The sequence below is a fragment of the Cuculus canorus genome, chromosome 2 (assembly GCF_017976375.1).
Source record: "Cuculus canorus isolate bCucCan1 chromosome 2, bCucCan1.pri, whole genome shotgun sequence".
NCBI lineage: Eukaryota > Metazoa > Chordata > Aves > Cuculiformes > Cuculidae > Cuculus > Cuculus canorus.
Genome location: NC_071402.1, coordinates 141,055,007 through 141,080,289, shown reverse-complemented (window position 1 = coordinate 141,080,289; position 25,283 = coordinate 141,055,007). Strand labels below are relative to the sequence as shown.

Below are 25,283 nucleotides of genomic sequence, written 5' to 3'. Positions count from 1 at the left end.
TGCCCAACGGAACCAGAAGAAGGCAGGTAGCCAGTTCTAGAGCTCAGCTGTACAGTGCATAGGTTCCATCAACAGAAATGCCTCTATTCAACTCGTCTCCCAAGCCTCTTGGTCTTATAGCATAAAACATTCCAGCCACCCCTAGAATGTAGAGAGACTTCAGAAATGCAGAGGAGCCCATTCTGCACGTTGGGGGGGTGGGGGTGGTAGGCAATGTCTCAGCCCTGCCAGGGGATGTTCCACACTCCCCTTGGGTCAGTTCTGAGCCTGCTCATTTACCCGTCTTCTTTCAGGACTCTCATTTTCCCCATCTGAAAATAACACGCAAATGTTCAGTCCTCAGGGCTCGAGAGGCAGAACCAATATACATCTTCTCGCTGCTCGTTCCAAGCGCTGGGCTCAGCCAGGGGCCGCACCTGACACGCACAGGCATGAAAATCATGAGGGAGCCATAACATATCCTTGTCTGCCACAGACCTCACCTCTTCTCTTCAAGGACAGTATGGGAAGGGTCAAGTTCCTCCTTGCTGCCTGGGAAACAGACCAAGAGTTCAGCTGTGGGTTTACCAGCCCTCAAGGACAACAACCAAAACTCCTGAAAAGCCATGGAGGTGGGTTTAGCTCCTCCTCCTCCACTACTTGCACAGCGAGTTCTTTTGGAAGGCTGAAAGCAAACCCTCTGCCCCCAGAGCGCTGCAGAGGGGCCACGACTGCACCTTTAGAGCTGGTGGGCAGGAGCACCCCAGCAGCACAGCAGCTGCTCCGCTGCCTCCTGACAACAAAGTTACATGAGGAAAGTTTCTTACAGTTTGTTGTAATCGATTTTCGTGGCCTCGTGCAGCTGAGCTCCCGCCCGCGGGGAGATGGGAACAGCCACCGTCGGCTCTGCTCCAAGGCTGACGTTCACACAAGCAGAGCACGACGCTAAGCATTAATAAAGTTTATTAACAAAAGCTTTGTACATATCTTTTCATACACTTGGAATTTTACATCTAGGCAAAATAACAGCACGTTTCCTTCTCCCCTTTTGTACAAATCGTTACAGAATATCCACCAGTGGGCTGCGCAAGTAAAATAAACCACTGGGTTACTTTTGTAAAGTATCTACAAAAGTGATTTATGACATTTTTAAAAAATTCCCCGGAACATATAAAAATAAATTATTTTTACTTTTTCAATTAAATCTACTAATTAGAAATATTACAAATCAAAATATCAATGTTTTCTTATGAATTCTTCACAATACAAAACAGATTCACAAAACTTTATTTACAGAAATGAGGTAAGAACTGTGCAATGTTTAACTAAGAAACATATTGCAGAATTAACATGTTCTTCCAAATAAGTCCACAGTGGAGGTCTAATTACCGCTGGGTCTTTTCCTCTAATAATTCCCACCTTAATAGCGATTAGTGGTCATCAACCCCCTTTGAACTGTCCCTCACCGTACTGCATAGACTCACGCCATGAAATCAGCTGCTGTCGGAAGTGGTGTGACGCAAGCTGACCAGGTTCAACCACCAGTAAATTTGAGTGGGAAACATTAACTCACTTTTTTGGTAATTTATTAGTGAAAGCGACCCAGGTAAGGATCTGCCTGAGCTCTCTACAGTGGCACAAACACCTCTAGGGAAGGCAGAACAAGGCTGCTGGTGCAACACAGGATATTCCCGCTGCTAACAAGGACGCGTCTAGTGCATGGTCAGCTGTTTGCAGCCATTTTGACAGAACGGAGGTAGCAACAGGCACTTGGTTGAGGCCAAACACTACACATTCTTCTCCCAGTGTGGCCTTCTCATCTGGTAAGAAAACTTTGTCATTGGAACCAAACTGGTTCCTCTAAAAACCTCAGAACTCTAAAACCTACACCAAAATTGATAAACTTTGGATTCCATACTGCAATTCCTACTCAGGAAAAACTCCCACTATGTAACAACAGGAATTTAAAGGAATAAAAACTTCAGAAGTGGATTCACTTACGAGTCAGGTTTCAGAACAGGTGTGGAAAAAACCCAACACGCAGCAAGTCCAGGCTGCGAAGACGAGCTTTGTCCAGGAGATTTTGCAGCTGCAGCACAAGATCAGACTGGCTGGGACTGAGGCCCGTTTGATTTTTAAAACTGCTGCTCTGGAACCAAGTAATACCTGACTGCAGACAGTTAGTGAGCCTTTAAATTTAGAAGATTAGGACTGAAAAGTCAAGTATGTGTTTTTCTATGGCTGATTTTGTACTTAGTACCATCATATTGACAAAATAATTATGGTTTGCAGTTTTATCTACTTCACAGTCCGAAACATTAAAAAGTACATCCTTTTTAGTGCAACAAGAAAGCAAATCAAAGTCTACCAGAAATGTCCTTATGAAAATTATTAACCTTTTGCTGTGCAGTAAGAATTCCTTGTTGCATTTCTTCAGTCTGCAGAAAGGGAAACTGCAGTTTGCAGCCCGATGAAGTGCTATAACAGCAGGACATGCAGTTCTCAAGCATCAGTCAAATGTCAACTCTTCTCTGATGCAACTGGTCCAGTTTTATCATTGAGCCTCTGTGTAAGAGAAAATACTTCTAAAAATCAGATTATAAAATACAGAGTTAAGTAAAATTAAGTTCGTACAAAAGACAAAGCAGATGAGGCACATTTACTGGAGCTACCTAAATATTAGGTTAGTGCAAAAATAACCTCCTTTTTAACCACCAACTTCTAAAGCGGTCTATCTCAGAATAAAATTTATTAATCAAAAGAAGACTCATTAGAATCTACACATTTTTTCCAATAAGAAACAAGTCTATTTATTCTGGTAGCATAGAATTTCTGGAACAGATGAATTCTTCAAAGTTTTTTTGAGCTGCTGCTTGGTTGTGGAAAACCTCTTGTAGGAAGTTGTGGAGATGCTTAAAAATGTGGTAAGTGGTGGGGCAGAGGTCTGGCAAGTGAGCTGGGTGAGGGAAGAGTTCCATGGCACAGTTCATGAAGCTTCTGCAGTCATTTGCAAGACTGGGTTGCAGAGACATTTACAAGGTTGGGTGTTGTCATGGAGAAAAACTGGTCCTTTTCGATTGACCAGTGTTGGACATAAAACGTTGCAGTTCTTAGTGCATTTTGTCATTTTCCAGCAACTCTGCTGTGATGGCTTCGCGATGGACTCAAGAAGTTGTGGTGGATGGTTTCACTTGCCAACCACCAGACAGTGACCAGGATCCTCTTTTGATGCAGCTTCAGTCTGCGGAAACACTTTGGTGCTTCACCTTGGTCCAGCCACGGTGCAGAACACCCCTGGCTGTTGTATAGAATGCATTTTCCATCACATGTCACATGTGATCAAGAAATTGATCAGTTTTGTTGTACAAAAGAAGTACAGAGCAGATGTAAAAGCAATTATTTTAATTGTTCAGCTCAGGAGGCACCTGTTTGTCAAGATTTTTGATTTTCCAATTTGGTGCACATGTTGAACAGCCATTGAATGGTCAATGTTTAGCTCTTCTGCAACATCTGGAGTTGGTTTGCATGGGTCCGCTTCGATACTAGTCCTCAACTGGTTGTCGTCCATCACAGAAGGACCTCCACAACCCTCCTCAACCTCATGGCTCTCATTTCCATCGCAAAAATTTTTGAGCCGATATTGAGCTGTCACTGACAGTGCCTCGGCCCAATGCCTGGTTGATACGGCTCCCAGTTTCTGCTGCGTTATATTTAAATTGCTTGAATTTGCTTTTTCTCCATCTTTAATTTGACAATGCAATATAAAAAAGAAATTAACAGTGAAAACAAAACCATTAATAAAGAAGTAGAGTGACTTCTGTGCTTTAAAATGGTATGTTTTGTGAACACAAATAAGTTTAATCCAAAATAAGCATCACAGTTTACAATGACAAAAACAGCTATTATTTTTGCACCAACCTAATAGCAACTTCTCCACCGTAAAGAACAAACACATCTTGTAGACTAAAAGAGTGGGAAAGGGAAGAATTATAAAAGCAATAATCCTACACTGAAGTAACTCATCACAGCAAGCATTAGAAAACACTTATTTTTCTTTCACATGAAGACTCACTGTTCCCAGCTGTTGGTCTCTCCTGAGAACCCCATGATGGTCAAGACAAATAGCTGCTATGTTTTACCCACTGGAGAGGCGCAACATCTACACTTCTCCATTGGAACAGAAATATAATTTCCATTTTGCCCCTTTCATCATTATCATTCTTTCATAAATTGCCACAAATACAGTTCCTGTGAGTGTTGAACAGGACTGAGCAATCTCAGTCACTGGGTGCCCAGAAATGCTTCAAAAAATCCGTTCCAACTGGAAATGAGGTTAAAACACTCTAACTTTTTGCAAATAGAGGAAGGATTTGTTAAAAATTCTTTTTGGAGTAAAATAGTTCAACAATCCAACGCAACCTGTCTCAATTCTAACCTTTGAAAGAAAGTAAATGCAATTTCAAAATAAATCTATTTCTAAGTGGTTCTTTCAAAAGCTGTTCTGCAAGTTCCTAGAACTGTTTACAGCTAACTGCTAGAAGAGAAAGAACTAAAACTGAAACAGCATATTTGTAAAATACATTCGTGCTGCCCGGTCACGCTGCCCAACCCTAGCAAGAGCCATTTCAAGAAATTCAAGTAAGGTCACATATAGAAGAGACTGTTCTGATGCAACCCAGATACAGGACCTCATTTCCATTCACTACTGATCTTTAGAAAATGAAGGGAGATCTAGTTAGAACATACTAGAACAAATTGTGAGTGTTTCCAAATGAAGGCAAGGCACAGAACAAACCCCCACGCTGGAGCGCTTCTGCTCTAACAGTCAGTGACCAGGAAAGAACTGCATCTTACCAGAGTCCTGCAGACTGCACTACGATGACATTGCAACAACAAACTAAACTGGAAAGTGATAACAACCACGCACAAAGCTTAATTTTTGAATAGAAGGAAGCTGTTTCCAGGAAAACTGTCTTGAAAATTCATCATTATATGTTGTCCCTCATCATATCTTTGGGAAGTACCACAAGAGCCCAGCTGCTCAAGTCCTTCCTCACCACTGCACCCCTAAAGTAGCTGGAGGCTTCGGGGGCGGGAAGCAGAGAAGGGACCGATATCCAGACTCTCCCCACCTACTGTTGCTGACAAGCTTCTCTTTTTCTGCAACCACAGCCATTTGATAGTTTCTCCAAGGAATACTGGAACTTTTTCTTCCTGCTCTACTCAGCTTTTGTTTTTACAAGTTCCACATGCTCCTTCCCTTCACCCTCTCTTATCTTAATTGTATGACCCTTGGAGAATAACATCTTTTCTCTGACTCACTGAAGAAAGAATTCCTATGTTTGGGATTGAGGTTATGGGAAATGCTGAAGATAAAGAAACAACTTTGCCAGAAACAACGTGTCCTGTTTCCTTCTCTGTCTAGGAAAGGGTTTATTACTCTATGAAGCAAAGAAGCCATACAGCCTCATCTTCCCACAACAGGTCCAAGCTACATGCAGCGCATCCTGTTAATACACATTTCATCTCTCAGTAACCAAATCATCAACTCCTGTCTGCCTCCATAGTGCCTGAGGCCTGGCCAGGACAAACTCTTCAAGGAAGGTGATAAAAATGTATGATCTACAAAATAGTGGGCACAAAGCTGGGGGAAAAGGTAGAGTGAGGAGAACTGTGGCTGCAGTTGTAATCACAAGAGGAAGGCAAGGGCCACTGGATTGGTGTCCTGATCTAGGGAAGCAGGCATGTGCAGCAGACAGGTTAGGTGTAAGTGACCACAAGTTTCACAGAGTTCTGAACCTCATTAAGTGCAGCCCAAGATTCAAGAAAACTAAAATAAACAAAATTAAGAAAAAAAAAAATCACCCTCTTTGAATTGTTAATACAAGCATATAACTTGCTTCTTATCTTTTAGTTACCTCATAGAGGTACTACATTGAAAATAAGGTGAGAAATACTTACTGTCACCTTCTGAGCTGCGTTATCTCCATGGATTGTAAGGAATGGGTTGGTAGTAGCTGCATTAAGTGGTGAGGCCTGTGTGCCTGAAAGTAAGTTGTTTATAGGTATCTGTGCTCCTCCAGTAATCTGCAATTGCTGTACTTCAGACTGATGGTGTTGGTGGTGGTGATGTTGTTGCTGTACTAATTGATACAAAAGGGCCTGATGTTGTTCCTGGAATAATGAGAGGAAAAAACAATAGATAATGAAAAATAGCTCCTCCTTGGGTTCTTGCTTATTCAGATCTTCAGTCAGTGAAACCCTTAACCTAATCCTAGTTAATTTAGATCATGTTAATAAAGCCCCATAAGACAGTGGGAAAGGGAAGGAACATTTCCTGATGTTCCTAACATTTCCTGTCCTGATTTCCTAACATTTTCTGAAAATGGTAGCTCAGTAGAAGTTCAGCTAAGCCTGCTGGCTTCATCAGGCCTTGATCAGAAGAAACAAACTGAGAAGAGCATCAGACCATGTTGGTCAAAGCACTAAAACTACACAGTTAACAACCCAAACAGTTAAGCCAGTTACCTAAAGGCCTACACGAATACCATAAGGTAGAGAGCAAAGGCAGCTCATGAGATGATTCCCAAAAATCTTTTGCTAGAGTCCTAGTGGAATCAAAGTATAGCTTAGGATATTGTTAGAATCCATATATGGTCCCCAACTGCCACCCACAGCTGATGCTGGAAGATACACACCATTATTTCTACACGGGACAAAATGAGACTGAAGGCACTAAGAAACATTCTTCTAGCACTACACACAGCCCAGTAATATCCTGTAATTTAGCATGGCTATCACCCACAAAGGTTGAAGCAACTGAAAAACTAAAAGATTATTCAAAACCTGTAACATCAAGTCAAACACATTCATAGTATTTATATTTATGTTTTATAGCTGAGGATTTGATCCATACCTTAGACTACAACAGAGGAATAAATCATGATTAACTGGAAAACTTACTGATGTGAGTTGCTGGGTACTTAGTAGTTGCTGAAATTGCTGGTGCTGTTGATGGAGTAGAAGTTGTCTCTGTTGGTCAGGGAGCAATCCTAATCCCGAGGCACTGCAAGATTTGACAAGGTAATACTGTAGTTTATATGAAAGTATGGGAACTTTCTACTTCAGCTTTCCATTCAAAGACAGAAAAGATGTATATATGTAGACAGTCCCTATTCAGCATTTTGATTGTATACTGCCAAATATTAAATAGTCTGTCTGTCCAGTTGCATTTTCTGATACATACCTAGACATTACCACCATCATCCCCAGTTTAATTTTTGCTGAGCAACAGCAACATCCTGCCTGTTAGGTAAGTGTACTACATGCACGTTATTTTAAACTGAGGTAATAATTACCATTTCTACATTTTTTTTCAAATGCCTTATACAGAAAGGCTAGATTTTATAATATAAGACAGCTCTTGCCAGCCTTTAATAATTACTTAACTAGCATTTACTTCATCTTGGTTTCCTTCAAACTCTTATCTTTTGCAATGCTCAAATCCACCACTATCGCCTACACCTTGTACGTCATTTAGCAAATACATCCACAGCCATGAAGCAGCCAGCTGATCCTGCTGTGGAATGAAGCGGGCTGCCTCTCCACTTGCCTAATACTTAGTTCCCTATTTCCACGCCTACATAAAATTTTCTACAGCTATTTAAAAAACTGGCCAAGGAACTCATTCTTATTTCCAGCTGACAACTGGCCTGGAAATAAGATGTTTCTCGAACTACACCAGACGAAAATCACGAACAAGATTTTGGAACAGAAGACCAGGACAACAGCTGGATTTACTCTTTCGGTACCAGTGTTAGTTTAAAATACCCCTTGAGTTATTAAAGTGCAGTTTCACACAGGCTTACCCTGCTATTGAAAGGCTAAGTATGTCCCTTTCGGCTGACATCTCTGTGCTCTCCTCGCACCAGCTCTTGCACAATGAGCTGCATCTCATGGGAACTGAGCTGAAACCTAAGACAATACCAAACTGGAAGACCATCTATTAATGTAGATGAGGTTATTGTATGAATGCACAAGCACTGGTACCAGCAAGAAGGTGTGCGTAGGATGACCAAAAGAATGACTGGATTGCTGGCTGTGATTGGTAGTAACAAATTCAATTAATTTAAATCAGCCACAAGTCTGCACAATGAGGCTACAACCATTTAGCTCTTCGGGACATAATATTTATCTTGCCTTTCTGCGGTAGCTAGCGTACTGCAACCTGGCTCCATCGTCACTTTGACTTTCACTTTATTAACCAGCCAGTATGAAAATGCCCACAGCATCACCATTTTCTACTGCTGGGACAGGGCAAGTAATAAATAAACTTTGTTTCATACTTCATTGGACAGCCTCAATGCTATGGAAAAACACGTGCTTGGCTGGACCACTTATTTCAGATGGGCAGTGGTGGGAAATCGATGCCTATGGGGCTTGGTGGGAGCCACCCAAGGGTTCTGAGGGAGCTGGCAGAAGTGCTCATCAAGCCACTTTCCATCATTTATCAGCAGTCCTGGGTAACTGGGGAGGTTCCAGTTGGCTGGAGGTCAGCAAATTTGACACCTATCTACAAGAAGGGACAGAAGGAGGATCCGGGGAAATACAGGCCTGTCAGCCTGACTTCAGTGTTGGAGAAGGTTATGGAGCAGATCATCTTGAATGTCATTGTGCAGTGCATTCAGAATAACCAGGTGACCAGGCCCAGTCAGCATGTGTCTAGGAAAGGAATATCCTTCCTGACTAACCTCATCTCCTACGACAAGGTGACCCACACAGTGGATGAGTGAAAGGCTATGGATGTTGTTTACATGCACTTCAGTAAAGTCTTTGACACCATTTCCCATAGCATTCTCCTGGAAAAACTGGCTACTCATGGCTTGGATGGGTGAACTCTTCATTGGCTAAAAAAACTGGTTGGATGGCCAGGCTCAGAGAGTTGTGGTGAATGGCGTTAAACCCAGTTGGTGGCTGGTCACAAGTGGTGTTCACCAGGGCTCAGTGTTGGGGCCACTCCTGTTTAATATCTTTATTAACGATTTGGAAGAGGGGATCAAGTAATCCATCAGTAAGTTTGCAGATGACACCAAGTTGTGTGGGAGATTGATCTGCTAGATGGAAGGAAGTCTCTACAGAGGGATGTAGACAGGCTGGATCGATGGGCCATGGCCAGTTCTAAGAGGTTCAACAAGGCTATGTGTTGGGTCCTGCAACAACCCCATGCACTTCTACAGGGTTGGGAAAGAATGGGTGGAAAGCTGCCTGGCAGAATAGCACCTGGAGATGTTGGTCAACAGCCAGCTGAATATGAGCCAGCAGTGTGCTCACATGGCCAAGAAAGCCAAGAGCAATTCTGGATTGTATCAGAAATAGTGTAGCCAGCAGGACTAGAAAAGTCACCATCCTCCTGTATTCAGCTCTGATGAAGCCACACCTCAAACCTTGTGTTCAGTTTTGGGCCCCTCAGTACAAGGCAGACATTGAGGTGCTGGAGTGCATGCAGAGAAGGGCAGTGAAGCTGGTGAAGGGTCTGGAGCACAAGTCTTATGAGGACCAGCTGAGGGAACTGGAAGAAAAGAAAGTTAGGGGGACACCTTACTGTTCTTTACAACTGCCTGAAAGGAGATTGTAGCAAGGCGGGTGCTGGTCTCCTCTCCCAAGTAACAAGTGATAAGACAAGAGGAAGTGGCCTCAAGTCGTGCATGGGGAGGTTAAGATTTGATATTAGGAAAAATTTCTTCACTGAGAGGATTGGCAAGCACTGGAATAGGCTGCCCAGGGAAGTGGTTGAGTCACCATCCCTGGAGGCATTTAAAAGACATCTAGGTGTGGTGCTTAGGGATGTGGTTTAGGGGTGGACTCAACAGTGTCAGATTAACAGTTGGACTCATGATCTTAAAGGTCTTTTCCAACCTAACTGATTCTATGATTTCCCATCATCTACTTCACAATATTCATTATTACCACTTCTACAATTCTCCTGGTTCTCAAAGCTCTTGTCAATGGTCTTTTTCCCTAGCCAAGAAGTCAATTCTACTGACCTTGTCCTGTGCAAGCCATTTTCCCTCTGATTATTCTTGCTGTACAACTGTTTTTTCCCTTATACTATACCCTTTTCTGAAACATAATATTCCAGATGCACACCCACCAAGGATTTTAACATGACAGAAGACAAAACGGGTAACATCATTCTACCTATTCCCCAATAATAGCTAGCAATATTTGGTTGTTGGTGAAAGCAGAGGTAACACTTCCCCTATCCAAGGAAACCCCTAGGTTTTCCTCCTGAGCAAAACTCAGGTCTAACACAAGCTAGAGCTGTGCATGTGCATCGATAAATGGAAATTCCTTCAAACAGCTTTAAATTCAATTAAACCAAAAATACTTGTAACATCTGGGGAGAAAAAAAAAAAGTACTTTCAGTTTAACTAATATAATCATTATTCCTCGTTCTCTTTTTGCCTCACCTTTTCTGTATTCTTCTGTTCTGGAATTAATCTTCTCTGGTGTTTTTTCATTCTTTTATCCCATACTTTCTTTTTTCCTATATCATGTTTTACCTTTGCATTTCTTTTTTCTGCTGTTGTTGTCCCTTACCTTTATCCGCTCTGCCTTTCTCTCTTGTTCTACGCTGGCACTTGAAAGAAAATACCCTCAGCAAGCAGCTGAGATCTAAGTGTCTAGAAACAAAACCTAATTGCAGAAGACAAAATGTCACACCACCCAGAGCTTCACAGAAGAAGCAGTTCACTGGAATTCACTGCAGAGCTTTTGCTAAACAAGATCAGTTTGGAATGTGAATTTAATCCTTTTTAGCTACTCATTAAAAGGTACCTGATCAGTCTGAAACTCTCCATCCTACAGTCTTCTCTGGTGATGAGAATGTAAAGAAACAACCCTATCTCCTTCCTCAAATTACTTAATGTCCCAGCTGCTACAGTATCAAGCCATCTTTTTCCCAGAAAAGTATCACATATTTTTCTCTGCCCAATGAATGTAAGCTCTTTTACCTACAATTTGAAACTCTCTCAAGCAGCAATGTGAACATCAGTGTCTTTTCACCTCCCTATGTCTGACAGCGAAAGCACTCACATGAGCAAAGACAATGTGCATAAAGATGTCTTCCTGTCTTCGTGAATAATCTAGCTATTTCTCACAGGAAACTATCCAAGCAGATTCTGAAACTTAGGAAGTTACTGTAAGTAATAACTTACAGGAACATCAGGGAAGTCTTTTAATTACAGAATAATGCATCGAAGTTAGAATGTAGGGCTCGGTTCTCATGTGGCTTTCCTGAGAATACCGATTTAAACCACCACCAAACTTGATCACCACCATGCAGTCTGACCTGGTTCAGAGAGCTTGCAATAGCATGGCAGCAAATCTCCATGCCTGCCTGCGCTTCCTACCACTTAACCTACCCACCTATGCAGTTCAAAGAGTAGCAATACCTAGAGGAATTTAACATTAAAGAAACAGTCAGCTAGTTGCCACTGAAACAGCACTGAACTCAAGAGTGGCAGGAACAAAAGGTGTCCCATACAGTTCCAGAAGCAATAAGCAATAATCTTAACAGTGGAAAATGCTTTTTTTTTTTTTTTTATTCGTTCATTCAAAATCCTCCCAGAGCCTCTTCACAATTTACTTCCAGTAACAGAAGTTTCTCCATATTTTTACTGAAGTATTTGTAGTGGAAGAAACAGGAATGAGGAATGTACATGTCATCACTATAATCATATCAGGACTAATTAGCAATAGTGCTATCTCAAACTGGACTTTTTCCCTTCTAAATATACAACTAGTAATAGTGAAAACTCACAGAAAATGGGAGCAATTGTGAAACATCTCAAAAGGAAGGGGCCCAGTAAATCATCTGGATGAGCTCAATAAAGCAGAGAATTATGTGAAAAGGGCACTTTTAAATTTAATAGAAACATTAATTTTAAATTGGTATTACTAGAGATCACGCAAGAACAGAAACAGAGAAATGGAAATACTGACAGAGATGCACATCATAAGCTTGTAGCTGAAAACAGGGAATCAGTGGGGTATTCCATTCTACACATAAAGTTAGAATGAAAGAAGATAGTAGCTGCAGTATTCTGCATGAACAAGAGTCATCTACTATTAAGCTGCACACTCAAGAGTTGCAGCAGTTAAGACAGATATTAAAAACACTCAAAAACTTCTGTAATCTAAAGAGACAGAAATAAATCATATGAGAAAACAGCAGCATGACCACTACATTTTGGCATTACCTGAAAAGTGGAAATCATTATACAACTGGTTAATACTATCGATTTTGTCTAACTAATTTCTCACTCCTCCACACACTTTTGGGGAGAATAATGCAAATTCTTGTGTCTTCAGCAGATTTCTGATACTCAAGAAAGATGACTTTTCATTAAGAAAATGTCTTTTGTTTAACCTATGAAATGTTATGTTCATATGATATAAACCACAAAAAATGTAACCTCCTCTGTAAAAGTATAATAGCACATCAAACCAACAGGATACACTTGAAAGTATCAGGTTTTATGAGCCTTATGAAGCCACACAATGATACAGTACACGAATATTCAGGAGCTGCCAAATGCACAAGGAAAGAAACTGGAAAAAGAAGCAACAAAACTAGGGATCTCTTGCATCATTCCAATCACATACACCTTTTTCGCGCGTAATCCAGCACAATCTCAAAAAAAAAAAAAACCCTCTGCTTAAAGACAAGTAATCTACTCCCTATTTTCAGACATTTCTTTCTACACAGAGCCACAGTTCTCCTTCCTAAGTGAAGGACAATACAAGTGGTAGGGGGAAGGGGAGTAGGGAGAATGAGTTAGCCTAGGCTCTGCTCTATCCCAAAATACTTCCAGCCCAAGAAGCCAGTTCCCCCTCCTGGAAAGCAGCTGTGTCCTTCTGTTACCATTTGCCTTGCAGCTAGCTCAGGCAGCAGCAGTTTATGCTACTGAGGGTATCTGGGTTTGGGGAAGGGCTGTTACAAATACTCAAACACGGATTTTTTAATGCATTTAAAAATCCTTAGGATCACCACTTGAAAAGCTGATTTTGTTGTCTTTGGTGTCAGATGCAGAGAACTGAAAACAACATGCAACTGTACTACTGCTCTGGTTATGCCTATTACATGTTTAATTACATGACTGTATACTGTTCTGCTGCTCCTCCTCCCCCCTTCTTACTGCAACAAATGGTAGCTTTTCCAGTGCTCCTCTAATCCTGGAAGAACAATTGGCAGGACAAAGAATATTGTTTTCTGAACTAGAAAAAGAACTGAAGCAAATTTAAATAATTACATTTGTTTGGGAATGTGACTTGATTAAAAAACAGGAATAAACGGACACTAGGATTCCCAAAAGCTAAACAGAAACCATCTTTCCTTTAACTTGACTATTCATGCTTCCATTAAATGCCTACTTACTTTCACTCACAGATCAGGAGCAGAACCTAGTTTGACAATTACAGGCTAAGGAAGAAACAGTACCTTTTGAATAAGAAAGTTCAGAAATATAGCTAAACTGAAGAGCAGCAGGTACTGTCAGGAAAAACAAAAAAATCAGCAAATTCCTACCTGTTATTTAATGTGCTTGGCAGAGGATGCGTTGCATTGGGTGGCACGGTTGCATGAGTGAGAGGAGAAGGGTTCTGTGATATTGTTGCTGGGGTCTGAATTACCCCATTTAAAGCCCCTACAATTCCATTGATTGCCAGCTGGCTGGCTGGCAGTGCTCCAATTATTCCACCCACACCAGGCACTGCAGGAATGGTGGAGGTTACAGTCTGCATACCACTAGCTAGTGCCCCCACTGTCACACCATTGACCTGTTGAACTCCTGTGACTCCTGAGCCTTGCTGAGCTGGACTCTGCCCAGCAGGTGGTGGAGTGGAAAGAGCTGATGAACTGCTGGTGCTTTGTCCGCTGGAGGTTATCTCCTGGTGTAAAAACAAACAACAAAACCTCCTCAGCTGCATAAAATTTCACCTAGCAGCACAATGCAAGACTTATGATGAGTTAACTTGTAACAAGTTTAAGTTTAGAAGAAATAAATCAAAATTACCTGATTTAATACAGGGAGAGAATTGTCTGGTAGAAAACTGTTTCCCAGATGAGGGCTTTTACTGCTGTTCAAGGAGTCAGTGCTAGGTGCTAAAGTAATTATATCAAAAAACACACAGTGGTTAAATTTCTGCAGCATGTAAAAAGATTCAGAATAATTATTTCAAAATAATGTCAGAGGTAAACACAGAAAAGGTAAAGTCAACCTTAAAATTATTGCTGAACAGTAAAATATTAACAGAATTGGTGAATCAATAGATTCAAACAGCTGTGCTCTAGACTGGATTAAAAAAGAGCCTACACTGAAACAAGTAGTAACCGTTCATGTAAGCCTTCCAATTGACTTTTAAACATCTAAACATACCAACAAATACTTAAGTCTATATTCATCCTACATATATCTCTCCATCTCCCATCAATGGCATAGGTGGGTGAAATAGTATTTCACATAAATACATGTTCGAAATACTTTTGACATTTTAATATCCTCCTCTACATACCTGCTTGTACTGGAAAGGCATGGACTTGATGAGAAGGGCTAGGATTTGAAGTTATTGTTGGAAAGGGCACTGAAAGTTGTGCATTGAGTAGCTGAAGTCGCTCTTTCTTAGCAGTCAGGTTTTTAATCTGTTCTTCTAATCGCCTATTTTCAACCTGAAGTTGGTGCAATGACTTAAGCATTCCTAAAACTAAGGCAAAAAACGCATGTATTATCTTTCACGTTTAAAGAACGAATAACAATCTTTTCTTTAATTTATGTATTACAATTTAAGAGTATCATTAGGTCATACGTGAAAATATAAATACAATTATTACTGAGAGATACATTATAGAAATGGGACTTAAGTGGAAAGGTTTAGGATCAATTTTGAGTTATTTGAAATGCAGAGAAAAGCACATAGCATATGATAGTAATTTTGCAATATATTTGCACCTTGGCTTAAACACAGATAAAGTCACATCATTAGGGCTGACATTCACTTTAAGCAAACAGCAGTAAATGATAACCTACCCTCAAACTAACAGTATTATTTTAGTTATTTGCATAGTTGGGAAAAAATTATTTCAGCTGCAGTATTAGAAATTTTAAGCATTATCAAAACAGAAAAAGTTTGGCAAATATGTATCCAACCAACAACATTTAAGTAAAACAAGCAAGCTCGTGAAAAGGGAGTTTTTCTGCTTTAACGCCCTGTACTGGTGCATCACAAATTTACAGAAACAATGGAAACAATGTCACCCACGTGGAGTGATCAGGACACACCTTGTTGGGAGCAGCTCCCAATTGCCTGGAGCAGCGATCTACAAATCACCCAGCAGGGAGCACTGTGTGAGCACTGCAGTTACCACCCCTTTTTGTGCAGAAAAAGGGCATCCTCTTCTAAACTAACCTGATCTTTACCAAGCAGTTTTCTCTAACTCCGATCTGTCTTCAGAACTTGGAATTCCTAACTAGTCCTAGAGTGTGACTGTAAAGCCACAGGGATAGCCATTTTTTTTTTAATTCTAAATTGTATTTGTTTAACATGACCTCTGGGCCTACTACAGACATAAGTCTACTGGTATACGCACATCTGGTCATTTCCCAAGGATTTAGCTTTTATCCCTACTCTTCAAGAACATACAAAGGAACCCTCAGTGAGCCCAAATGAGATGCAATAAGACTTAGCTAAACCTGTCCTCCAGCTATCATGTTTAAAGGATTATCCCTGCATGAATTTCCTCACAATTAGCATTTTTGTCAGGATACCATTCATAAAAATACCAACTAAATACCACTTTACACTACCAACGAGAAGAATAGCATGTTCAATAAAATACAACAACCAAGCTGGCATTAAAAAAATATTTTTTAAAATTTATTCCGTCAACTGTGTTTGATACTGATACGTTGCTGAATACGGAGATTCAAGTGTTCTACTCATCACTTATGCTTTTTACATATTCATTCTTGGACTATTCCACTCTATTAACTTGAGAAAATAGTGATTTGCTCGCTTTGAGAATTTCATGACAAACACTGAACATAATAAAGACACGAAAGCCCAGTAGGACTCCTCCCTAACGTTTGTATTTAAAAACAGCAACAGAACAGTTTAGAATTAAAAAAAATAACAATAAAAAAATTATCATGCCAATTTCTACCAAACAATTTCAAGCAAACAGGAAAACTGTGCTATGCTTGCTACAGTAGTCGATCCAAGAGTCCAGAATTCATTTCTAAAACCTGTAACTGACCAGCTGGATCTGTCAGGCACTTCCTCTTGCATGACACAGTTTCCCCATCCATAAAAATGTAGATAATTGTAGAAAACTCTTCTGTACCTACTTTACATCACGTGCTGCATTAAGAACTGTTACACACTACGGTTACATTTCTGTGTACAGCAGAAAACATGATTTTTTTAATTCTTGGACAAGAATGGCAGTTCTGAATAAAAGCATTAACAAAAGCAGTAATAAACAGAATGTGAGTACTTACTGTCACTAGGGGTGCCTTGCTCTAATAAAAACTGTTGTCCTTCATTCCATTGCCTCTCCAGAAGCTGTTCTATGCTGGCTGCTACTGGGGGCAAATTTTCCCCACAACTGTTCCCTGATTGATCATAGCGAATCTGCAAGCTGCTTACAGGGGATCTGTTGAAAATAACGCAATTTATTATTTAAAGAAAAGTACGGAAGGAAATGTATTTGCAAAAGCTGTTAGTTTCTTACCTTATACCTGCCCTTAGCACCTACATATCTTACACTTCCAAGACTAAGTTAATTCATTAAAATCATAAAGAATTCTTGGTTTTCACTACCAAGGCTTTAGTAAAAGAAAGATGTAGTATTTAACAGGGTGAGAATTTATACTGAGAAAGCACATCGCCTCTTCTTGCATACAGACTAAGATAACACCTAACCAACAAACAGCATTGTATTAAATTATACAACACATGCTTCTACAGCAGGAAACGATTGTATGTGGCTACATACAGAATCTGTCTTAAAAAAAAAATATATATATATATATATCTTCAAACCTTTCCTAGAGAAAACTGGGAAAATAAAAATAATGTAAAAAAAATTAAAAACAGTAATGGTATTTCCACATAGAAAGCCCATATACAATTCCATTGCCTAACTTGTTCTAGAAAGACTCATGTCAAACCAGATTTTTGAGGGACTACGTAACATTATTTCACAATGGATGCAATGAAAGTTAAAGTCATCCTCTGCCTGTCCTATGCACACTTAACAGACTTCCTTTTTTGCACATGATCACACACAGTTCAAAGAATAATCCTTTTGCCACATTTTTTCTCATTTGAGAGAAAATTAAATATTCAGCCCATAGCCACTAAGAAAGCTGGGTCTCCCTCAGGTCCTACAAGAAGGTTTCGTTTTCACTGGATGGGGCAAAATTTAACCTGTGCAAAACCTGATGCTCAGTGTATTTCGGACTTCGGATTCTGGCTTCCTGTATGCATGGTCCCATTTGTCACACAAGAACAACACCAAAGCCCACTAAAAATTGGTTGGCTTTTTTTTTTTTTGGTTTGTTCTTGCTTTCTATGTTTATCAACTCCACATTCAGATTATTATATATTAGTTATTACTGCAGGTAATAACTATTGGTACCATCACAGGATCTCCGCTGTACTGTTTGACAAGTAGTGCAAGCCACAAGTTATCAACAAGACCACCAGAGTCTCAATACAGGACAACATATAGGGCTCAGGAAATCAGTGTGTTAATTATGATTACCGTAATAAGAAGCAGTCACAGCACATTAGCTACCTAATGACTGTCAAGCATTTTGTAGGCACCAGAGCAAAGCAATTTTTAGGCTTTATCTAAGCTCTGTAAGTATTTTTTTCAGAGCTCTGTAAGTATTTATAAATAATTCCTCTTTTGCATACATGATGAAAGAAGAAAAACACTTGTTAAAACAAAAAGCCCGGATGAATGGGTAACCAAGGTAGTGTTTTTTGACAAGAGATGACAACTCAACAGCATTTAACAGTTCAGCACAGACATGGCAAAAGCAGCCTTAAAACTTGTTGTTTACACAGAGTGCAGAAGTGATAAGAAGGAAGGTTTACGCAGAAAAATTCTGAACAGATGTACTACACTCCACACAAACACCACACTTAAAAAAAAAAATACCTAAAACCAGAAAACACATACAGAAAACCACTGAACAAAACCCACAACAACTTCTTTCTCTGTGTGCAGACTTCTGAAGGGTGCATAACGCTACTCTAACAGATTGCACCATTTGAATTATAAATCACCAACAAAATTCTTGTTGGGCTAGGGACTGTTTCCCATCAATTTCACAAGGGTGGAAACAAAGCAACATATGACTCCATAACCTCTGCAATCCTCCACTGGAAGTCTGTATAGAAGGAGAAAAAAGAAATCTAGATTTCTGTATATTACAACACCAGTCAAACCATCCCCTTCCAGCTGAACCCCTACCTCATCTATTAGACACAATTTGGTTCCTGCATATCAGGGTTGAATCCTTATCCCAAATAGTATTCGAACATAGTTTCCAATAGGACTATAAATGTGCCGTATGTACAGTTCCAATGCTGTCACTAAGTTAGGAATCCCTTGTTTCATGTTTCATACCTTGCTTACCTTCACAAGCAATTGTTTGGGTTTTTTAAAGTTTGGGGTACGGTAACTCGTATTCTTATAGAATTAATCAAGCAATAGTGCATTTAGGTACAGCCATGCAGACATATTTCAATGCAGGTATTACACAACACATTTTTAAGTCTACGGTTAAGTATGGGGCAAAAGAAGTTTAAAAGCTACCTTGGGAAAAGCAGCAATTCCTTTGCAAAATGGAGGCAGCTCACGTACACCAGGTATATTTATATTTTTCATATATATCAAAACTTTAAATATGACAGCTTGCACATAAAACACTGCAGTTATACAAGGGTAAAAACATATAACAATATGAATTTGAAATGACCATACAGCTCATGAGTCACACAGGTTGTCTCTGAAAAGCTGCAACTGGTTGCATCATGAACAGCAAACAATTGTTTCTGCAAGAGTTTTTATTTTAAGCAACTATTTGAAAATTACATAGTTCTTTCAAACTGTGTTATTTATGAATCTCATAACCTTCAAAGGGAAGAGAGTCAAAACTTGCAGAAAAACAACTCTAAAAGATAAAGCAAGTAACGTTCAGAGTTGCATAGTTTCCAGATTGCAGATTTTTGAAGTTAGCTTTTCATTCACTATAAATCATATTTTAAGAAATCAGATTTTACTTAAGTATTGAACTGAGGAAGTTACCTACACATTATAGAAATGTCAACATAAGCGTGATCTTTCTAATCAGATGTATCAGGGGCAAAATTTGCTGACTACAGAACTTAATTAAATGGGTAAGTTTTCCAAATTTTTTCCACGATAGGTATTTCAGATTAATTTTTAACCATCTTTCAGTTTTGGAACTACAGCACTGATTTCTCCCCTCTTCCACCCTTCCCTTTTTTCCTCCTCAATTGTTTTTTAACAACTCCACTGCCAAGCAAAAGCTCTCTGTTCTTTGCAAAGTGATACAGCTTCCATACCCTGAAGGAAACTCTGCAGCTGTGGACAAAGCGCTCCTTTGCCATCCCCATCAAAACCAACTGAAATGTGACCACATTGTAAGTGCGAAGCTACACGCACCCTGAACATACACTCCACACCCCATAGAAGCATCATGTTTAAGAAGTTTAGCTTCCCAAATATTCTACCTAAAGCCAACCTGAAAACTACCATGGCCTACTACAAATTGTAAAAAGACCAGGCCTTTGCATTTTAACTGAGAAGGTATTAAAACTTGTAATTACCACAGCACGCATGCGTGAGAAGATTACTTGATATATAAACAAAAGTTCTGGAATTTCCTAATTGTTGAACATTTCCCTTTGCAAAAGCCTCTTCCTTTACTTGTCTGCATGTTCCTGATTTATATAAAAATTTATATACTAATGTAAATAAATGTATTTTTACTGAGAACACAGTCCAAACTGATTTGTAAATTCTTTATTTATTGTTTTAAAACCAACACATATTGGAACGCTTAAAAGACAGTTCATGACTAGGTAATAACACCTAGTAATGGATATTCTCACCCCATTCAACAAGAAGTCTCTTGATTAATTAATACAAGATTAACAACATCAGGCATGTACACTAAATTATATAATTTGAGGATATTTACTATAAATTACTGTAATAAACATGCTATAACAATCAAATTCATTCTTACAATGCTGTATTTGTGTAACTACTATTTTTCAGCTATTCTAAAATTCTTTTCAAGGTAAAATCTTCATGGCTAGTCCCCAAGTGAAAAATACAGTCATAACACTATAAAAATCAAATTCATCTGAGATACAGTATAGAAAATAAAGTCCTTTAAAAACAAAGATTCTCTTGATATACACAGAAAATATTACTGAAGTATTTAAAACACAATGTTGAAATTTTAACAGCAAGTATTTCAGCAGAAAATAATGCAATACAACCCAGTAGAATTCTTATGTCAAACTTCTGCAGAAGAGGTGAATTGCAGCAGAATAAAAAAAAAGCACTTTTTTTCCCCCCCAGGGAACTGTTACATATTTGAAGTGGTAAGGGTAAGGGAAAGGGAGGAAAATATTTGTTTGAATTTTTTACTGCTATTTAACTTCTCAGACCATCTTATTCCTGTGATTGTTGCAATCTTTAAGTCTGTAGGATTTTGGAATTTTTGCAAATATGACTAAAAATACGATTATAGTAACAAATCTGAGGAGACAAGTACGTGTGGATTAAATAATAGATAAATCCCTTTAAAACAAGTCTCCATTTCTTAAGTCAAGTCTTTCATTTGAATACCTAATTTTGGTTGATATAAAAGTAAATTTTAGCATATTTTTTGCCATCAGGACATACTGGGAGTTTTTTTTAGATGGACAGATCTACACAAAAATAAATGTATGTACATATACAGACATATATATATATAGGCTTTTAAAACACTTATGTATTACTAGTAAAAAGACAGTGAAGCTTCCAAACCTTGAAACACTTCCTCTGCCTGCAATCTCCAATGTAAATAACGCTTACCGTGGTGAGAGACTTCCTCTGGGTGAACCTCCTCTGCCAACAAGGCTTCGGCTATTATCTCCAAGATCTTGATCTGCAGTGTAAATATTTCACAGCTGATAAATCGACTCTTCGTTTTAAAGCTGATGTAGATATTTTAAAAATAACCTTAAATCTCAACTTCTATCGGTAGTTACTTCTGAAGAGTGAATACGTAACTAGTTTAAGATTGCTGAACTGTAGCATGTAAGGTGTTGTCCTTACACATTTCTGAGGCTGTACCAGGCCATGGATTATGTTCACTTCTTTCATTCCTTTCAGTTTTACAGCACAGAAGCGTGGTTTGCATTTGCAGTACCCTCCCCTCAGCCACTTTTAATTTCTACGGTGAAAGTAATGAATCACAGCTGTGGACAGCTAATCTGTATGCTTATCACAGCAAATCCTGATGCTCCGTGGTTTCTTAACACTTTGCATCCCAAAACAACCCATAAAATATATAACGTACTAAACTTACCGCCACCATCTAACAAGCACACATTATTCTGCAAATTTACTGAAAACTTTATGAAAGCGTGTAATTCACTAATTCCTATTTATAAGCAGAAGCATAGGAAAAATCCCTTGCTAAAAAGGTAGTAAAACAAACAAAAAAGGCCTCATTAAATATACGAAAACGTTTTGCTTGGAAGGACTCAAAAGGGTTATTTTCCCTATGGCCTCTCAATAAAATAACCCTATCTGCCCCCTTCAAGGTTGCCCTCCCCCTATTCTGAGTCAAGCGACCTCCGACCTCTTGGAGGGCAAAGACATGACTGATCCATTCTTGGTAAACTGCTAAACTCATTCCCTTCCCCCAAACAGGCATGACTACTACGACATGTCAACAAATCCTAACGGAGGGAATGAAACAAAGCAAAGCCAGTGGCTCATTAAAACTGTAGAGAAGAGCAAACGGTATGAAATGCCAATCGGTAAATATTCACAAGATTATTAAATGCTGCAGAACTTCTCTAACGGGATCTCTTTCACACCAAGTTGTATGTAATGCAATTTCATGAATTATGCAAATAGAGGTTTAAACTATGCACGACAAAACCCAGAGCTCTGTTACTCTCATTGCAAAGAGCTCTGATTCGAACACATCAATCACAGAAGTCACAGGAGACATTGTTGCATTCCTGCCTGCTGATGGCTCTGCTTAAACATTTACATTTCAGACACTTAAAAAAAAAGGAGGGGGGGTAGGGGGAACCTACACTGTTATGCAGGACAACTGAGAATTTACTTCCAACATATAACAACTTTATACAGACATTTAATAACCAAATGCTAAGCAGAGTTCAAAAATAAAATTTAACAATCTTTTTGAAAATGCTTATGTCTGTGAAGTTGCACGTTTGACATGGGCAGGAGGAAGCTTACCTGCTTGGCTGTTTTCAGACTGAGCTATAAGTGCTGCCATCGCTGAATTTGGATTCAGCCTATTGCCATACATGTGGGATGGAGGCAGAGTGAGAGAAGATCCAGGTAGGGTGTTTGCCTGAAGGAAAACAATTTAAAAATAATGGGATTCAAGTTTTAAGAGGTGGAGGAATGCTAAATATATTTTAAATAAGCTTTCCTAATGCACATTTACTAATTTTTTAAGTTCAATATTTTTTTAAAAAACGAATGCATTTAAAAGAAAACATACTATTTTCCATTTGTGAGTACAGAAAGAGAACTCCAGTACTTCAAAAATGTATCAGGTTTTAAATTGTTTTACTTGTTGTTGGCAAGATCTGCTAGTGAAAAAAACTTCTAATAAAAAAATTACTGCAGCAAAAATTAAAAATACCTAAATTGTATTTTAAAACAGCTCCACATAGCAAGACAGGCAGACTTCCCTGCAATCCTGAAGTACGCACCCGGTGCTAGGACTTAGTAGCATAACAACCATGTGGTTATCCTACTAATTATTTAATCTTATTAAACCATTTACAAAATAAGGGCAGGTAGACAACAGATGTCTCACAAATGCTTGGGTTCCTTACATCACAAGCCGGCTGTGGAGGTCAAAAGGTCCAACTTTCAGCTCTATGGTTTAACTACACAGAGCCATATTTCCTTTGCTTGACTCAGTCATTAGTAAAACCTGCACACTATTTTGTTACTTCCTATTTTGATAGACTTGGAAACCTGGTGGTTTTTTGTTTTGTGTTGTTTTTATTTTAAAGAACGCAAACAGCCATTACAAGTATGTTTTCTATACAATGGGGGGCTCACCGAATCACGGCTTTGCCCTGACCCCATATAAGGAACTGTATTTTTGGCAGTGGGCCAGCTCTACTTATTGAAGAGCTCCCAAAGTTTGTGTTCATTCATGTTGCTAACCACAATTCTGAAGGTCTCTGCTGGGACTTGTGCCAAACAAGCGAAAATGAACCCTTAAACAGATGAAGCTAAGGAGGCTGGCCAAAATCTTGCATAATCCAACGCAATAAAAATACCTTCTTCCTTGGCTGCTTATGCTTTTTCCCTTTCGAAGAAAAGATTTGTGTCAAACGCTGAGTTGAAGAGACAGGCAATCAAAGAAAAAAAAATAAGCGTGGTTGCTTATTAGAAAGGCATTTTCCTACCTGATAAAAATTTATTTCAGAACAAAGAAAAGTTGTGGGGGAGGGGGTGGAATCAAAGATACACAACCTGTGCCATCAAGGGGTTTAAAACAAATCTTTTAAGAAAATGTAAACAACCTTTACAAAGGAAACTTTTTTGAAAAACTAAAAGAAGGAGGTGAACAGTAAGGAATTCAATTTGCAGGACATTTTGACACATATAACTGCACACAGGAGACAGGGGGAACATACTGGTTATTACAGCAAAATATTACAGAGTATAAACTATGTCTCTGGAAAGAATCACACACTACCATTAAGTTTTGGCTTTCAGCCAACATATTAAACTTGATGAATGGACTTTTATGAATTCACACAACTGTTTTCAATGATGCTTTATTTACTATATACTGGCGAGAAATTGTACCTGATACTTGCATTCTTCTACTGTCACGAAGTTAGAAAAAGCCACAAGTAACTACTTACAATGATTGGGGGGTGGCGGGTGGTGTTCGCTTTTTAGTTTAAAAGTATGCACAAGAATGCTAGGCAGTGAACTACAGTTTCCCTTCAAATCAGACTGTTATTTCTTCTTTTTGAAAGAATTGCTATCTTCAGCAGAATTAGTCTGAATTAGTTGCAAATTTTAAAACCAACACAGGCACTTCCCCCTACCCAGGTATTTAACAGCCTCCAGAAACTCGGTACTTACTGGTATTGTGACACTTACTGAAGGCAGCAATACTGCATGACTCCTGCTATTTTCCCTTAATAAACACCTATAGTGTAATTCCAGGTAAACTATTATCATTCCCAAGCAATCGTCAGTTGCTTTCCTCTCAGAAACAAAACAAACTTTAAAAATCAATGTAGCTTTTTGTCAAATCCTTTCACTGAAGAAACCTTACAAGATTCGACCATTATTTGTTTCCATATCCAAAAGACAAGACTAGCAAAATTAAAAAAGTAAATACGCTTCACTTAAATAAAGTGGCTGAGGTTATGAATTCTGCTAATACAGCTCATGCTTTAAAAAAAAAAAAAAAACCAAACTACAAGCACCAGGTCTTATTTCTGTTTAGTTTTAGAATATTTCTATTCAAGATTTCAATTAATTCTAATAAGCATGCTGCTCACCTTTTACACAGAGGCTGCTATACTTACTCTCGCTGTATAATTCACTGCAAGGCTGCTTAAAACTGTACAATAGCAACTATCTATTAATTTATGGAGGCAGGGCAGCTATAATCAGCTCGAAGAATACACGTTTATTTGACAGAAACATGCCCAAATAGCTTCAAGAACTTTCTAAAAGTATCTAAGAATCTTGAAAGGAGTTGCTAAAGTCTGTTGAGTAACTATCACATCACAAAACAAAAGACATCAAAGGAATTAAACAATGTTTGCTAAGTGGGTTGATGTAACAGATCAAAAGACTTGGCATGATTTAAACAATTATCTAGGAACTTGAGTTTTTTCACAAGTCTTGGTTCACCCTAAACTTAACCCCTGGTTTATACTTCAAAATAATACTAAAG

The 25,283-nt window shown here is 38.9% G+C and overlaps 1 protein-coding gene across 6 annotated transcripts in view; it reads right to left on the bottom strand.

Moving 5' to 3' along the window:
* Nucleotides 1–925: 925 nt before the first annotated feature.
* Nucleotides 926–25,283, bottom strand: part of MLLT10 (MLLT10 histone lysine methyltransferase DOT1L cofactor) — a 122,667-nt gene continuing 98,309 nt past the window's right edge. For 4 of the 6 annotated variants that reach the window (XM_054060109.1, XM_054060111.1, XM_054060107.1 and 1 more), the window contains 9 exons: nt 22,571–22,688; nt 21,167–21,239; nt 16,536–16,690; nt 14,554–14,742; nt 14,055–14,143; nt 13,568–13,929; nt 6,943–7,045; nt 5,941–6,153; nt 926–2,561 (listed from right to left, as the gene is read on the bottom strand). In XM_054060109.1, the coding sequence (XP_053916084.1) occupies nt 2,493–2,561; nt 5,941–6,153; nt 6,943–7,045; nt 13,568–13,929; nt 14,055–14,143; nt 14,554–14,742; nt 16,536–16,690; nt 21,167–21,239; nt 22,571–22,688 (1,371 nt within the window). In that variant the 3' untranslated portion in view covers nt 926–2,492. Of the gene's footprint in view, nt 2,562–2,584; nt 3,721–5,940; nt 6,154–6,942; nt 7,046–13,567; nt 13,930–14,054; nt 14,144–14,553; nt 14,743–16,535; nt 16,691–21,166; nt 21,240–22,570; nt 22,689–25,283 lie in introns of those variants that run through there. The other 2 variants (XM_054060108.1, XM_054060110.1) reach the window with 2 other exon arrangements.